Source organism: Gossypium raimondii, chromosome 8 (genome assembly GCF_025698545.1).
Source record: "Gossypium raimondii isolate GPD5lz chromosome 8, ASM2569854v1, whole genome shotgun sequence".
Lineage (NCBI taxonomy): Eukaryota > Viridiplantae > Streptophyta > Magnoliopsida > Malvales > Malvaceae > Gossypium > Gossypium raimondii.
The window spans coordinates 54040603-54057143 of NC_068572.1; the positions used below are offsets into that span (position 1 = coordinate 54040603).

The 16541-nt window shown below is 30.6% G+C and overlaps 1 protein-coding gene across 1 annotated transcript; it reads left to right on the top strand.

The window, feature by feature from the left end:
* Positions 1 to 9643: 9643 nt before the first annotated feature.
* On the top strand, positions 9644 to 14681 carry LOC105792160 (homeobox protein HD1). Its single transcript, XM_012620583.2, has 5 exons — positions 9644 to 10533; positions 10670 to 10790; positions 13593 to 13783; positions 13912 to 14043; positions 14250 to 14681. The coding sequence occupies exons 1-5, from the start codon at positions 10216 to 10218 to the stop codon at positions 14388 to 14390; spliced, it is 903 nt and encodes a 300-aa protein (XP_012476037.1). The 5' UTR covers positions 9644 to 10215; the 3' UTR covers positions 14391 to 14681.
* The last annotated feature ends 1860 nt before the right edge of the window (positions 14682 to 16541 follow it).

Here is a 16541-nt window from a genome sequence, read left to right on the forward strand (position 1 = left end):
CTAAACCAAATGCCAAAATCTAGACATTGTAACACCACTTTCGAGCACTTCAAACAATCGAACAGGACTTCGAATTTAGTTAGAGACCTTATGCTTGGTGTCTTTATAATGGTGGTTCCCCATAAAAAAACACCAAAACATGTCCCACTATTACACATACAAGATGTGGAAGTTGGACAGCAAAACGAGGCAACAAAAGTGGGGAGCATTCCTACAAACCAAATGCATGTCCTACAATCATATTTAATATAGATAGTATATTAATCAAATTTAAAAATTATCTAAAATATTTTTTGATAAAAAGAAAATTTTTTTTAGTAATAAAATTAAAAAAAATCAAGATTAGAGTATACAAATAATGGGACAAGGTTTATACTTTAAAGTTAAATTAATATTTTAATCATAATAATATCATTTTAAATTTAATATATATAGGTTTTGTAACAAAAAGAGAATATGAAGTTTTAGAGTCCAATAGGATCCATGAATTTTCATATCAATATCCATATTTAATGAAGTGAACTTTTATTTAAAAAGAAAACCAAGTTCTATATCAAGGATAATTTAACAAAATATGTTTTAGGTAATCTTACATTTTGTTCACCAAATAACAAAATCTTAAATTCCAATCAAATTAACCAAATAGGATAATATAACGTACCTAGTAATTTGCTAAGTAACCTTACATTTTATGAATCACACGCCTCCTACGCTCTTTTTATGAACATTTAAGCAAAAGTAGAACTTGTAATGTTTTAAACATTTTTAACTAGGCGAAAAGTATAAACATAGGAGAACTTGTTGTAAAACCCATTACTCGGCTTGTCAATAGTTTTAGATAAGAGATGCTACATTCAACACATGAAGGCACTACTGGCCTTTCAAATAATAAATATATGGACCTTATCAGACTTATTCCACCATTAAACTGTCTAATTATGCAGGTAGATACATCTAACATTCAATTTTGAACTCCCGTAAACTTATCCAAACATTTAACAATGTAGGTATTGATAACTAGAACCCATGTATCGGTACCTGAGTAGTGGTACTGATACCACTACTCAATGTTAGTGTGTGGGGGATAACAATGAACCTACGAAAAAATAATGAAGGCTTTAAGGTGTGTATCAATGTTGCTTTCTTTAAGGTTCTAATTCACCCCCACCTATATTATAGCGTGCAAAAGAGTTACAAGCAAATGAACCTCGATGATACAATGAAGCTCAATGACTATTTACATTTTGCACTGACGGAAATAGTCTACTGAGCATTGAGTGGTAAGAATATCAACTTCTATAAAGAATTTCTGTAGTAATTCTTTATAGAACAATCTAGGAATATTAGGAGATGGAAGAGAACAAAAAGAAACTTTTTTGATGTGTTTTTGGTGTATCAAACTAATGAAATTTGACTCCTATTTATAGTTCTCATGTCTTTTCATAGAGATATAACTATCCAAATAGATAGTCACATATTTTAAGAATAAACATAATTATTCAATAGATATCTACTTGAATAATTATGACTCTTTGTTATAATCAAACAACATAACTTTCAGTTACAAGAGACAATTCATCACAATGAATAGTGAAAACTCTTGGTTAAGAACCAAGTGACAGCTTTTTATATTTAAAAGACATAACTTATCATTATAAATAGTGATAACTTTTGGTTACTTGTAAATTTTCATTTCAAAAACCTTATTAGGTATTGTTCTAGAGGGCTTTGATACCCTCCTTTTAGGTATCAATACTTAACCATTGTGGTACAGGTACCACACTACTAGATATTAATACCAAGTTCTTGTAGAAATCTCAATTAGATATTGAGTTTGGATATATCAATATCCAACAGTGTGACAACTTAAAAACATTTCCCAAACACTAAATTAAACATACCAAAAACCATTCTAACCACATTCATCATGCATAAACATTTGAAGTCATATATTGGCATAAATTCTTCGATTAGATCTATCATGAATGACCATTTACAAATACTATCAATCACAAACCAATTTATGACTATTAAGGTTCATTTCATACTTCTACTAGCATACTCCAAACTCAACCATACCAAATACTTACATATTTGTCACACATATATCAATTCTTATACAAACCAATTTAGAAGCATAATACACAAAACATAGAGTGAATTGCAAAACACCTAAAATGCTAAACTATCAACATATAAACAAAACCAAAACGTGACCTTTTTATTAGCTCGGGCGTGACTTTGAAGGTGTAGGGTTCAGCGATAGTCTTCATAGGTCAACCCTTAACCTATGCAAGGAAAAGAAATTCCACGTGCCAAGCATTCAAATATGCTTAGTGATTCCTTAACTAAATTCTATTTTACCCACTTTCTCTTATTATTAAATTAGGTGCCATTTAAGAATGTTTTAAACACTTATCATCTTGGCATGCCAATTTAAGTTTATTATCTAATTTTACCAATATACAAGTTTCAAGTGCTTTACCTCTTTAATAGTTTTAAACCATGTTTCATATTAAATTTTTAACCATTAGTACTTTAAAGGCATTAACTTGTCAATGTATCAAATTCAATTATCCCCTTTTGGCATTTTTTTTACCAAAAGCCCCATAACCAATTATTTCAAGTCAGGAATGTATGAAAAATTTCCAGCTTCCCTTAAATTTCATAAAAAAATCTAACATCATTGCATCATAAAAGTAAAGTCAACAAACCAGTGATCCAAAGTTTTAGTAGCAAAAAGAAGAAGAAGTAAAAGCAGCATCAACAAAATCAAGTTCCAAATATCCCTCAAGCTCAGCTTATCCTAATTTTTTGGACAAAAATTCGAAGTACCTCAGGGTAGATGCAATTGGAAGAACATCTTCATAAGTTGAATTTTAATTAATAGTAATACATAGTTATAGCAAGTCGGAAGCATCACAGAAATTAGAAAAAATAACAACAGTAAGCATGCTAAAGAACTCTCCTTTAGTAGTAGCATCAACACTCCCTCTCAATAAGATGTTTGAACATGGGGTGGCAATGAATTCTAATTATTCTACAATTTTGTAAGTAAGAGTTGTAACTCGTGAAGCAACAAGGATATTTTCCACTAAACCTTGAACAAGTATTCATGATGTTTGAAATATCTTCATTATGATTTCTAGTAGTTGCTATGTCAATTGCAACTTCATGTTTCACTTGAGTATTAACCAATTGATGATATTTTCTCACCCATAAATATTTTTGGTTGTATCTTAGTTGAGTTACAACTAGCATTTTAAGAGTTCCTTATCTCAAGTTATTCAATATCTTCTGACAATGCGTTATGATATGACCAACAATACCTCAATAATGGAAAAAAGAACATTTTCTTTTAATTCTTTTTCATTTCATAGGATGACCTCTCATTCTTCCTCCATACTTATACCTTGAAGTATCTTCTGATAATTCTAAACTGACTTGCAATTAGAGAACCAACTAAATGTTTTTTCTATAGATTAATCAAGAGTTTGTTGCATCTAGGCTTGATATGCCCTGTAACTAAAGTTGTCCATGGGTCGATGCTAAGTGCACATGTTTTACATATTTTATACTCGAACATTTAGCACGTTGCATGATCCTTAGGTAAAATATTGCATTTTAATTTAGATTTCTTATTACGAATCTTATTTGCATTTATCTATCTTTTAAGGTTTTCCTTTATTTTATGTATTTTTAAATAATTGAATTTGATTTAGGTGTTTTTGAACTTGAAATAGGTGCATAAAAGCTTGAGGCTTGGGTTTTGAGACCACCAAAAGATTAGACGAAGAATTAAGGCAAAATGTAGCCGAAAACAAAAAGTTTGGAACCTTGGCATAGCATTTCAGTCCTCCGCGCGCGAGCAACAGCACCTTAGCCTCAATCGGTGCCTTAACATGAGAAAAAAAAAACACCTACATCCGCAGTTTTGACTTGCTAATTTTGGTGCCCGAATGCCAATTCACTTTATTGTGACTTGCAGTTTTGTGTTTTGGTCATGTTCTAAGGATGTTTTGGTCTTTTATAGGCATTATGACTTCTGTAACCTAATTTAAGTTGAAAGATATTATAAATACTCTATTTTGAGAAGGAGTTTGGACTATTGGTCGTTTAGAGACTAAATAGCTACTTTTGTTTACTTTGTGTTCTTTTGATTTTATAGCTTGCTAAACTCCCCTTTGCTAGTAAAAGGTTTTATCGAATTTTGATTTAATAAAATTGTAAGACTTATTGTGCTTTAATTATTCTTTGTTCTTTGGTATTCATGCATCTTCTGTTTTAGTTACAACAGCTCAGGTTTATTGAATATGTGGCCAGTGTTGAATTGCTTAGAATGGTTGTCGAGTCAATTAGAATAGTTAAAATTGTAATTGTTTAATACGTTCCAGTACTAGTGACGAATTGCATAACTTGTTTATGTCGTAGTTTACATTTATGTGGTGTGGATGTGTGATCTAACTTAAATTAACTCCATTGAGGTGAGTTTGTTTGTTAGAATTAGGTCTCTCTCGTTCTTAATGCTACCGCTAAGTTAAATCTTAGGTGCTGAGTTACAAGGTTATTTATCGATTAGAGATGTAATTTCAAATGAGCTGTCTTTGGGTTACCGAACATGTAAAGAGAGATTGGTTGCCCGATGCTAAGTTAACAACTAGAACTAATTCATTAAAGTCATTGAAGTTATCTTTACATTGATGATCAAATTCATAAATCAAACGAAGATTTACCTTTGGCTAGAGTTTTTTCCTATTGATTTTCCTAAAACTTTTAATTATTGCTTTCTTCAATCTAAATTTTTAATTTAAATTTGGTTTTAGTTTAATTTTATCTTTTGATTTCATAAAACCCCCTTCCAATTAGTTTTATTGTTTTTGCTTGAAGAAATAAAGTTACTACCAATCTCTGTAGATACGATCCTACTTGTTGCTTCCACTAATTACTCTTTTTCAAGTAGGTTTTGTTTTTGTAGGTTTCAACAGCCTACCAGTCGGGTTGGTCATGACCCGATCCCAAAAAAACTTACAAGTCTAAACCAGTTTTTAGATAGGCCTGCCCCACTCAAATAGTTTGTTTTACTGTTCAAAAATTAATAAAATATTAAAATATTTTTCATGTTAATATTTTATATATTTATAATTACAATTAATTTTAAATTTTGTTATTATTTAAAATGAATTTGGACTAGGTCGGGTCAGCTTGAGATATAAAAATCATTGTCCAATCTCAACAGATGTTGAATTGAGCGTACTGGGCCAGGTGAGCTACCCAACCCATGGTCGGGTCTACCTAAAACTCCACAATGATGGCACACAAATCCAACTTTGGGTCTTTGAATCTTCTCCTTAGCGCATCTTTATTGGAATCATTGGCTTTTCTAAGCTTTCTTTTTGTTTAACAAGCACAATCGGAGCAATACTTTACTTACTAGTATCAACATAGTCAAGGCATTAATGTCCTAAATCATGTCTACCAACAAAAAGAATATTCTAGTCTGGTTTCTCACTTTTCGATCCTATCCTTTTCAAGGTAGACTGGGTTGTTGCAAACTCCTTTAGAGAAAAATTAAAATTTGCTTCTTTTTCTATTAGCAAGGAGTCTTTCTCTTCAAAATCCTTCAAAAGATTGTGATTTTCCTGTTTAATAGTAGAATTTTCACTAGTTAATTTTTCATTAACTTTACATACTAGACTTAATTTGTCTAACATGGTCTTGTATGTCTCATGAAGTCTTCAATTGATTCTGCATCATTGTCACTGTTAGTTGCAACTTCTGTCAGCAACTGGGAAGTAGAAGTAACAAAATTGTTGGTATTGTCTTAGCCATCAACATCTCCATTTTTATATCCACTTGAGGTAACTCTAGAAAACTTCAACATTTTAATAGTTTTGGGCACATTAAGTCTTGGTATGTCCATAGCCTTTGCATTCGTGACATTGAAATTTTTTCATAACATCTTGGCTTCTATTCATGGTCGAAGATCAATATATATATATATGTATGGATGACTTTATTTAAGTTTATTTTAAAAATGGCCAACTGTTGTAGAAGTTTACCTACGGTAGCGTCACCTTCAGTTGCAATCATGGCTGAAGATGTAATGTTCTTTTCTCTTTTGTTGTTTGCTTTTCTTATTCATCAAGATTCATCTGAAATGTTTGCAAGGATCCAATGAACTCATTAATCTTCATTGAAAACATTTAGGAAATTTTGTACCAACTTAGAATTTAAGTACTCCTCACCAAGAGCAAAATCAGATTAGATATATAATATAATTTAACAGAAAAACCAGAAATTATTTCTTTAACTCACACTCTCAAAATTACAAATCTGAATGTTAACCAGTGGAGTTGGTGCCTTCATGTGCAGAAATACACACTTGAATTCCTCCAGAATTTCAGGAAATCACAAAAAGTGAATATATGTTATATTTTTTAGGTTAGATAAGTACCAAGTATGACTGTCATATCATTTGTCTATTTACTCATTCATGACTTTTGAAAAACCATATGGCGAGAAATTCTAGACACAAATAATCAAAATATGTTGTTCATTTTCAGCCTAAAAAATAACTATAACTCAAAAACTAAATGTGTTATAACAGCTCCATTTCTCTAATTAAACTCCCTAACAACAACTGTTCTTTTTTTTATATCACTAAGATAATAATAATCGACAATATTTTTGCATAGTTGATCAATGATATTAGACTTGCGAATCCATATATGATTAAGGAATTGCTTGCTAAGCAAAACATTTCCACCAAAAACACAAGCAAACCTACAATATTTTGCATTTCCTAGTTTTTAAATTGCTTCAAATCAACTCCATCACCATTGGCAATGGCAACCGCAACACTCCACCATATTATTATTGCATTGCTTCCGAACAAACATCCAAATCCAATCTACTTTTTTTTTTTTTTTTTATAATGTCTGGGTGCAAATGATGTTCACTATTTTATTAATTTCATTTTTCAAACAGGCGAATAGGAAAGGAAGATGGTATAATAACACATTTTTTTTGATATCTAACTCTTAAATAACATCATAAATGTATTTTTCTTTGTTTCAGTAGGTTAGATTATTTTGTAGACAAGTATTTTCACTCGTGTTCTTTATGAGTTAATTGAAGCTATTATCCCATTTGTCCCTATCTTTAAAAAAATAGACATACCTGACACTAAAAATATTAAATCTATTTTTAGAATATAAAAAGCAGGTTTTAAAATGGAATGAAGATACATCCAATTTTTTTTTTTTTTAAAATCATAGAATAAAAGATAAATTACTTATAAAAAAAAAACTGAAAAGCATGCACCAGCAAAAGGTAGAAATACTGACAACTGACAGCTCAATCCTCAGCCGACTTTCTTAAATAACAAAAAAGATTAAGTTAATTAAAACTTAGTGATTATAGGAAAGTGACTTTATCATGAGCTCTGTTTGGAGAACGTAAATCGATTATTTTAAACAAAAACTTATTTTTTTCAAAATAGATAGTATTTTATATTTTTTATAAGTTATTTCCAAAAAACATACTTAGGGTCTGTTTGATTGTCAAGAAAATATTTTTCAGAAATTGATTTCGGAAAATGTTTTACTTTTCTGTAAAATGATTTCTTGGAAAATATTTTACGGTGTTTGATTGAATCATGTAAAATATTTTCTGCTTGCTTGATGATTTTTTGAAAATATTTTTCGGAAAAGTTGTTTTACATATATTAATATATATTAATAAATTTTATATTTTAAATTATTTTTACATATATTGCAATGATTTATTTATAATAATACTTAATTATTAAGCTACAATATTAACCGTTATAAATTGAAAAAAACTAATATCAAATAAATTATTTGTAATTGTGTTAAAAAACAAGTATTGAATAATTAAAAAACAAGTTCTTGGAAAATCGATAAATGAAGCGATTTTCTACGGAAATGAAGGAAGGAATGAAGGAGGCGATAGAGAGGAGAGCACGGAAAATGTCTTACGGAAATTGAAAGGGTAAGACATTTTCCCTAAAATGTAACCCATTTTTCCTTGTTTTGGAGTTCATTTTCCAAATGGAAAATATTTTCCGCCAATCAAACGCTGGAAAAGTTGGAAATGATTTTCCGGAAAGTCAATTCCGTCAATCAAACAGACCCTTAATCTTACTATTATTTTACATTTTCCTCTTTTATTTTTCTAATTTTAAATAAGAGTTTAAAGATTTTGTGTATATAATTGAAAATTTAGGTGGCGATTAAAGTAGTACTTAAAGTTTGCTGTTAAAGAAATGAAGTAAAATATTTCAGAACATTCTTCCACTGGGATGTTAAATTAAATCTCAAAACATCAAATTACTGTTGCGCCTGGAGACTTGTTAACCTAAACCTATATCTAAGGTAATAAATATAACTTTGTTATTATAAATGTTCTAGGTTTACAATTCCATATTAGTAGTATGAAAAAAAAAATTCTGGTCTTCACCGCCCTAGATATGACCTGAATTTGAGTCGCACTAGTAGCATTTGTAATTAAAAAAAATATCTTCAATTTTGATAATATTTAGGTATATTTTTCAGGGTAAATTTTGTAATTCCAAAAATGGTAATTAATATTAAAAAACAAAAGAAAATATATTAAGAATTTTCTTTTTAGAAACAATATTTGATGCACCGTTAATGCATAAGTCTCATGCATCATCAATGAATAATAACATGACACGTTATCATTAAATTAAACAAAAATATAGAGGACTTGTATTTAAATACTAATAATTTTATTTAAACATAATTAAATATTAATCGTTACTATTATAAATAACTATTAGTAACTCTCAAATTAGGATCTTGGATTTTAAGGTTTAGGTCTAGGATATCGGGATTAGGTTTTAAGGTTTTAACATTTATTTATAATTAATTGTTATTTAATTATTTCAAATAAAGTTATTAGTATTTATTTATAAGCACTCTGTTATTCTTTGTTTTATTTAATGATAACGTATAATGTTATTATTGATTAATGGTGTGTAGGGTGTATCAAATATTGTTCTTTTATAGATTTATAGATGCCCCATCTTGATTTTTATAATCGTGATATATTTTTTATGTTCTACAGAAAATGTGTCATGGATAACTTTTATTTTATTAAAATTGATAAGTTAATCTAATTGTCGGTAAACATACAAAGTTGAAATGTTGAGGTTTGCTAATTTGGTACATATAAATGGTTGATTTTTACTCATCATTTGTATTCACTTCTAGGCCAATGATTTAAATGTAATATTTTACTTTGTTATCCAATTAGATTAACTTTACAGTTTTCAAAATATATAAAAATAAAATATGAAAAATTAAAATAAAGAGACGTAATTAATTTGTTAACTTTTATAAAATTAAACATTTCTATGATGATATATGGAATAATTTTTGGGTAATTAGAAAACTTGAATTAACAAAGAGATTTTCAAGCTCAATTACTAATGCACCAAACTCCAATCAAACCAAACCAAACTTGCCACTTGCTTATTTACAATTAGATATTTCTAAAATAAGGGGAAAAAAGAAAGAAAATCCCAAATCAGCATGTTTTTTTTCTAAATTTTATTTATAATATATATAGGGAAAAAGGAAGAAGAAAAAGCAAAGAAATTGTCAGGGTAAAGAAACAGCTTTATTAATATGTTGGCTTTGCTTTATCTGACCTCTCTTCTTCCAAACAGCCTTTCATAGTAATGATTCTATGGCCTTCTCCCTCCCTTCATCTTTTTCTCTGATAAAAAATCTTCTTCCAAAAACTTTGAAAACTCCCCCCACATATATATTAGTACATGCTGCTTTGATTATTTTCATGCTTTTGCTTCTTTGGCTTTCTCTGTGTATGTAAAAGTAAAAAAACACCCTGCAACATATATAGCAGTGGAGGGTGCAGAAAATCTTGTCTCAGATCCCGATATACTCACACCATTAACCTCATATAAACATTATTTCTCTTTCTTCCAATAAGAACACACACACACACTCCACAATATAGGCTCTGATCACCTTACTTCACTCTCAACTTTCAACCACAAGGGTCTTTCTTTGTGGTCCTTAACTACTTGATTGATGATCATTTCTATATACATATATCAATACCACCTCTTTTTCCCTTCTTTACTCCCTTTTTCAGTTTTCCTCTAATACGTTATTTATATATAGGGGGGGGTTGTGGTTCCGAGAAATGCAAGAACCAGGGTTAGGTATGATGAGTAGTGGTGGTGGGAGTGGTGGAATTGGAGGGTTAAGCAGCGGAGAAGTGTCGGTTTCCGGTGAGCAGAACCGACAGCTGAAGGCTGAGATAGCTGTTCATCCGCTATATGAGCAGCTATTAGCAGCTCATGTTTCTTGTCTCCGTGTGGCAACGCCAATCGACCAGTTGCCTTTGATTGACGCACAGTTAGCACAATCTCATAACCTTCTTAGATCTTATGCTTCACAGCATCATCAACATGGTCATTCCCTATCACCCCATGAAAGACAGGAGCTCGACAACTTCTTGGTCAATTCCTCTTCTTCTTTCTTAGTTTCGTTTGTCTGATTCCAGATCATGTTTGTTTTGTCTTTTGTTTTTGTTTTTCGAAATGGGAAAGTGCTTTTGTTGTTTATGATGGGGTTTTATCTTTTGTTTGGTGCAGGCACAATATTTGATAGTTCTGTGTACTTTCAAAGAACAGCTTCAACAACATGTCAGAGTCCATGCCATTGAAGCTGTCATGGCTTGCCGTGAAATCGAAAATAACTTGCAAGCTCTTACTGGTTTGTCCCCTCTCCCAAAATTATCATGAACTGCTTAATTGATAATTGATTAAACATTATATGCTATATGTAATCGTAATTGATTAAATTGATGATCTTTCTTTCAATTCCAATGGCATATTAGTTCATAGAATCATATAAACAATACTAACACATCACCCTCATTAGCTGGTTTTGGATAGAATCAAACCTTTTTCCTTTATTTGTTTGTTTGAAGATAATAATTAATAATAATGCTTCCTCTCTCTTCTTGTTTTGATGCGGTTGGTACCGGGAAAGATAAGTTTTAATGTTAGGTATTTGCAACACGAAAGAAAAGGAATCGAAGCAATTCACCAAGACTGAAAGGTCATTGTTAGATCTGTGATCAAAATGATACAATAAAAAAACATATTTGCAAGTCACAACTGTAATTGAAACCTTAAATATAGATATTTAGGTTTCTTGCAAGCATGAGAGTCCCTAACCAGAAGTGGGTGGTGTAGGACCGACACATAATATATATATATATATGTAGGTTACAGTTAGGGTGGCTGCGGAAGGGGTAGTTAGTTTGGTGGAAGATGGCACCCTCACCATGCCCAACAATTGATTCCAAGGTTGCATATACAGGAATATACAGGAATATTTGGATTCTTAGGTTGCTATTAGTCCCTTCATAATTTCCTCCATGCCCTTTGAGTTTTCTAAATATAAAATATGCGCTATTGGTTTCCATGGAGCCAATCAGAATAATTCAAGTATAAAATATGATTCATTATGATAATATTTCTTATACTATATGCTTTTTCTTTACTTAAATTGGCTGCCTCTTTCCTGAAGCTAATCTAATATAACCTAAGTACTCTACCTTGTTTAGAGACGTGAAGCTGCTAAAATTTACAAGAAAAGAAAAATAGAAAATTTAATATTTAATACCTCACAAGTTTTCTTTAATAAAGCATAATTTTTTGGGTACAATAAAACATAACTGCTGAAGAAAGAAAAATAAATGCACAAATATATGTATATATGGTAAAACTATCCATCCGTATATAAAAAAAATAGTAACAGAGAATGTAGAAAAAGGAATTTAGTCATTTGGTTTGAGATAAAAAGGAAATTATTAGTTTGGTGGTAAATTACGTTGTTTTAGGGTTTGGGGAAAGCTGATTCATAAGACCTTTCTGACAAATGGCGTCTAAAAGCAGAAGCATTCACCAGTTCGTTTTCCCGACTCGTGTACAAAATTGTAATGAAGGGAGTCTAGTTATTAGCCGCTACCAATCACAAGTACATACTTTGGGACACTACATTTAATAATTTCAACTTTGATGTATATATAAGCCAAAATAAAAATATTTTTGTTTGCGCGCACCTTTAGATGGTTTGGGTTTGTTTGCTGGTTTTCCTTTTTCTTGAAACCTTCCATGAGTAGTTTAAATTCGTTAGCTCTAACTACCATGCATATATTTTAACTTTGAATCCTTCTATATATGTGAAAATAACAAGATAATTTCACTAAATCTTTTATATATGTGTGGAATGTGGATAAAAAGAGCAAAGGCTGACTCATGGTGTTAGGGGATCATGTCCCGTTTAATTAAATTTAAAAAATATAAAGTTGATAAAAATGTAATTTTATGAATGGTCTTGTGATAAAAGGTACATCCTAGCTATTACCTGTAGGAAAGGACTAATCTTTTTGTTGCCTCATTTAATATAAGTGGGACAATTGTCCTCTCAAATAATGTACATGCTTGGGTTCAAAGTTAATAAGTTGTAATTTAAACAAAGTGTGGTTGGAATCTTTTGACTTTATTATATAGTAATTATTTGTGTAATTTGAATAGACACATGTTTTTTTTCTGTTAGAATTTTGTTATATAGAGGTAAAATTTGTGATAAAACTAATATATAAAATTTTTGGGAATGCAATATAATTGGAGAAATGTGATTTGGTGGTATCTAAGGAAAGAAAAGCCTTTTGATTTATGGGTATAATGGCTATTTGCTAGTTGGATTAGCTTGATTTTTTAGGTATTTAACCAAAATGTATATTCATGCCGTATATTTAGATGATTTGATTTAGCATCACATATGTTATTTCTTTGCACAAAACTTATACATTTGATTTAGCATAATTTATTTCATAATTAAATCACCTTTTAGTGACGGGCTATTGAATAATTTTAGATACAGAAACATATCCATTTATATCAACACAAAAGTTTGTAAAATTACTTTAAACTTTCTATGCACCTAATTCATCCAAGAATTTTGATTTGCAAATTTGGTTTTTTAATTAAATTTTAATGAATCGCCTTCATTTATGTTTTACTTTCATTAAGAAAGTTAGGTACTTTTTCCTTGAATAAATGAAGGTTTATTATTTTCTTTATTTTCAATGGAATTTTACAAAAAAAAGTTTAAGTATATGTTTTGATTCATTTAAAATTTTTACATGTTAATCATGGATATATTTTATCATTGCTTATTTCTTTTAATAGTGAATCAAATGATTTTTCATGAACAATTTAAAAAAGAAAAAAGAAAAACCTTTTATAGTAATTGGAAATTGAAATCTCATGGAAAAAGAAAAAAATAATGGTTAAAAATATGTCATTGGAACATGCCTAGTCTGTAGTAATCTGATAGGGGCCCAATAAAAATGACATTGATATTACAGCCCAACAATGATTTCAACTGCAAGACATTGGTTGCAAAACATAACGTAACCTTGTCTATTTGACATTGTGTTGGAACTGAGTTTTTTTTTCCTTCTTTTTTTAACTTGACTAATTTCTTTGTTTTGTTGTTCAGGAGTCACGTTGGGTGAAGGAACAGGTGCAACAATGTCAGATGATGAGGATGATATGCAGATGGACTTCTCTTTGGATCAATCCGGCACCGATGGGCATGATTTAATGGGTTTTGGTCCCTTGGTTCCTACTGAATCCGAAAGATCTTTAATGGAGAGGGTTCGCCAGGAGCTCAAGATTGAATTGAAACAGGTGATTTCTTGTTATTTCATGCAGGCAAAGTGAAACGGGTGTAGTGTTTGTTGCTGATTAATCATTTATAATTTGATGATAATCAAGCAATAAAACAGTAACACAATTTGTTATGTCTGTATATACAGGGTTTTAAATCTAGAATCGAAGATGTGAGGGAGGAAATTTTACGGAAAAGAAGGGCTGGGAAATTACCAGGTGACACAACTACGGTGCTAAAGAACTGGTGGCAACAACACTCAAAGTGGCCATACCCAACTGTAAGCAATTAACTTCAACTTCCAATGCCCTATTGAGATGGTCGTTTCATTTTGATCGACACAACACGAATCATTAATCTTATTTGATGTTCACTTTTGCCATTATATCGCTGCCTGGTATAAGACAAACCACTTCAAATGATCACTAATGATAATTTGATTTAATTTCTATTAAGGTCCATATGGTTTTATGCTGACAATTACAGGAAGATGATAAGGCCAAACTTGTGGAGGAAACAGGATTGCAGCTAAAGCAAATCAACAACTGGTTCATCAACCAGAGGAAGCGTAACTGGCATAGCAACTCTCAATCTGTCACCTCTTTAAAGTCGAAGCGAAAACGGTAGAGGTGAATAAATTCAATGAGAAATGGAGAAGAAGAAAGTTTGAGCATGTTGATGTCAACTTCTTGCGGTAAATAGCTGTGGGCTAACATTTTGTGAAGGTAAAGTGGGAAGTGAGGTGGTTTCAAGAAACCTAAGTACATAGATTGAGTTTTATATGGCTTACATGTTGTTTAGTGTGTAGAGTGGATTCGAGTTTCTAACAAAGTAAACATACTATCAGACCTCATTATTGTGATGTATGTCTCTAATTTCTAATATTCGCTTATGGAAAATTTACTAGTTGTGATGTGATGTGAGCCGTTGCTACGATTCATGATTGAATCTTGTGTAGTCTCCCATCCATATATATCTATCCTTCCATCATTTGGTTCGCACACTTCTCCTTTTTGCCATAATGGGAAGATGATTGTAGGGTATCAACCATATCTCGTCGTACGAAAATTTTAGATTTCATCCCTACTTGGTCATCTATTATTTACAAATATATTGACAAAGCAACACTAGTACGAGTGTCAAGTACTTTTTCTGTTAGTTCTTGAGAAAGCTGAGAAATAATCCAGAATGTTGAAGTGTATGAAGAGAACGCTACTAGTCAAGTACGGATCCATAAAGGAAAGCTTGATATGGTTGTTTGAACTTGGTGTTGTGTTAATGGGCTTGGGGATTTCTCTTTGTTTGAACTTTGTGTGTAATCGTGATAGATTGTAAGAAAATGATTAATTTCTAATTTAACACTTTCACTAAATAGAATTTAAAATTTTACATTCTCTCACATCAATAATATGATAAATAATTTAATAACACAAATATCGAATATACAACAATTGCAAATATAAATTATAACAATTATATATACTTCAAGTCAAATACTTCTTTCCATATACTACAATATTACAAGGCAATATAATAGGTTTTAAAGTTCCATATAGATCACATCATGGTTGTAACAACCCTTACTCGAGACCGTTGCCGGAGTCAAGCACGAGTCATTACTTAGCTTATCTTACTAATTCGGAGCTTAAAAATTTACTTTGAAAATTAATTTCATTATTTATAGTAAACCTGTCCAATCGCACAGAAGTTACTAAATTGATTATAACTCGAGCTACGGGACTCAAAATTTAATTCCGTAAATTTTACCTGAAACTAGATTCATATATCTTCCTACCATAAAATTTTTAGAATTTTTGGCTTATCCAATTAGTACATTTTATTAGTTAAAGTCTCCCCTGTTTCACCAATCGACTGCCCTGACCTCTTGTCACTAAAAATAAATTTTCTCACTGTAGGATTTTCATATGAAGTTCTTACTTGTTTCTACAGAAAATAGACTCAATAAGGAATCTAGAAATATAAACTATAACTCATAAAATTTTTTATACATTTTTTAATGATTTTATAAACTCAGAATAGGGGACTCCAAAAACAGTTCTGACCTTGTCTCACTAAAATTCACATATCTTAAAATATAAATTTCTTTTTGCTACACCGTTATTTTTACATGAAAATAGACTCAACAAGCTTTAATTCCATATATCATTAACCCTCTAATTCATTTTATACCATCCTAGGTTATTTTTCAAATTCACATCACTGTACTGCCTGAATTCTGTTTCTTTGCAAAATTTTATCCTTTCATGATTTCCATACGTAATTTATCACCTAAACTTTTATAACAACAAACATCTTCATACTTGACCATTTAAACAAAAATTCATCATCAAATACTTACACACCATTCTTTAGAAAAATCATTATTACAAACATACAAAATAACTAAATCCCTATACATGCCATAACTCAAACATATTTCATCATAAAATACCGAGTTGTTGTTTTTGATAGTGTGGACGATCTCCGACTTCTTTAGGATCCTTGAAGTAGCCTTGCAATACTATAAGAGAAAGAGAAATAACAGAAGTAAGCATAAAGCTTAGTAAGTTTACTAGCAAATAAATAACAACATTAAATACAAATAATTAAACTCAAGTGACTATATCTCTAGTTTACTCTTTAGTTAATCTCATTCTAGTTCTCTTGCTTATTTACTTAGAATACTTGTGTGCATAAATTACTCATCTCTTGCTGCATCGTTGAACATCAATTGATAGTATAATAAGTTCTTAACTCTTATAACTTACCTGAGCTTGC

What these genes read in the sequence shown, in the direction of transcription:
- LOC105792160 (XM_012620583.2), top strand. Translation starts at nt 10,216, where the DNA reads ATGCAAGAACCAGGGTTAGGTATGATGAGTAGTGGTGGTGGGAGTGGT. An exon ending in TCAAGATTGAATTGAAACAG is followed by an intron (nt 13,784 to 13,911) that starts GTGATTTCTTGT and finishes CTGTATATACAG; the next exon opens with GGTTTTAAATCTAGAATCGA. An exon ending in CAAAGTGGCCATACCCAACT is followed by an intron (nt 14,044 to 14,249) that starts GTAAGCAATTAA and finishes TGACAATTACAG; the next exon opens with GAAGATGATAAGGCCAAACT.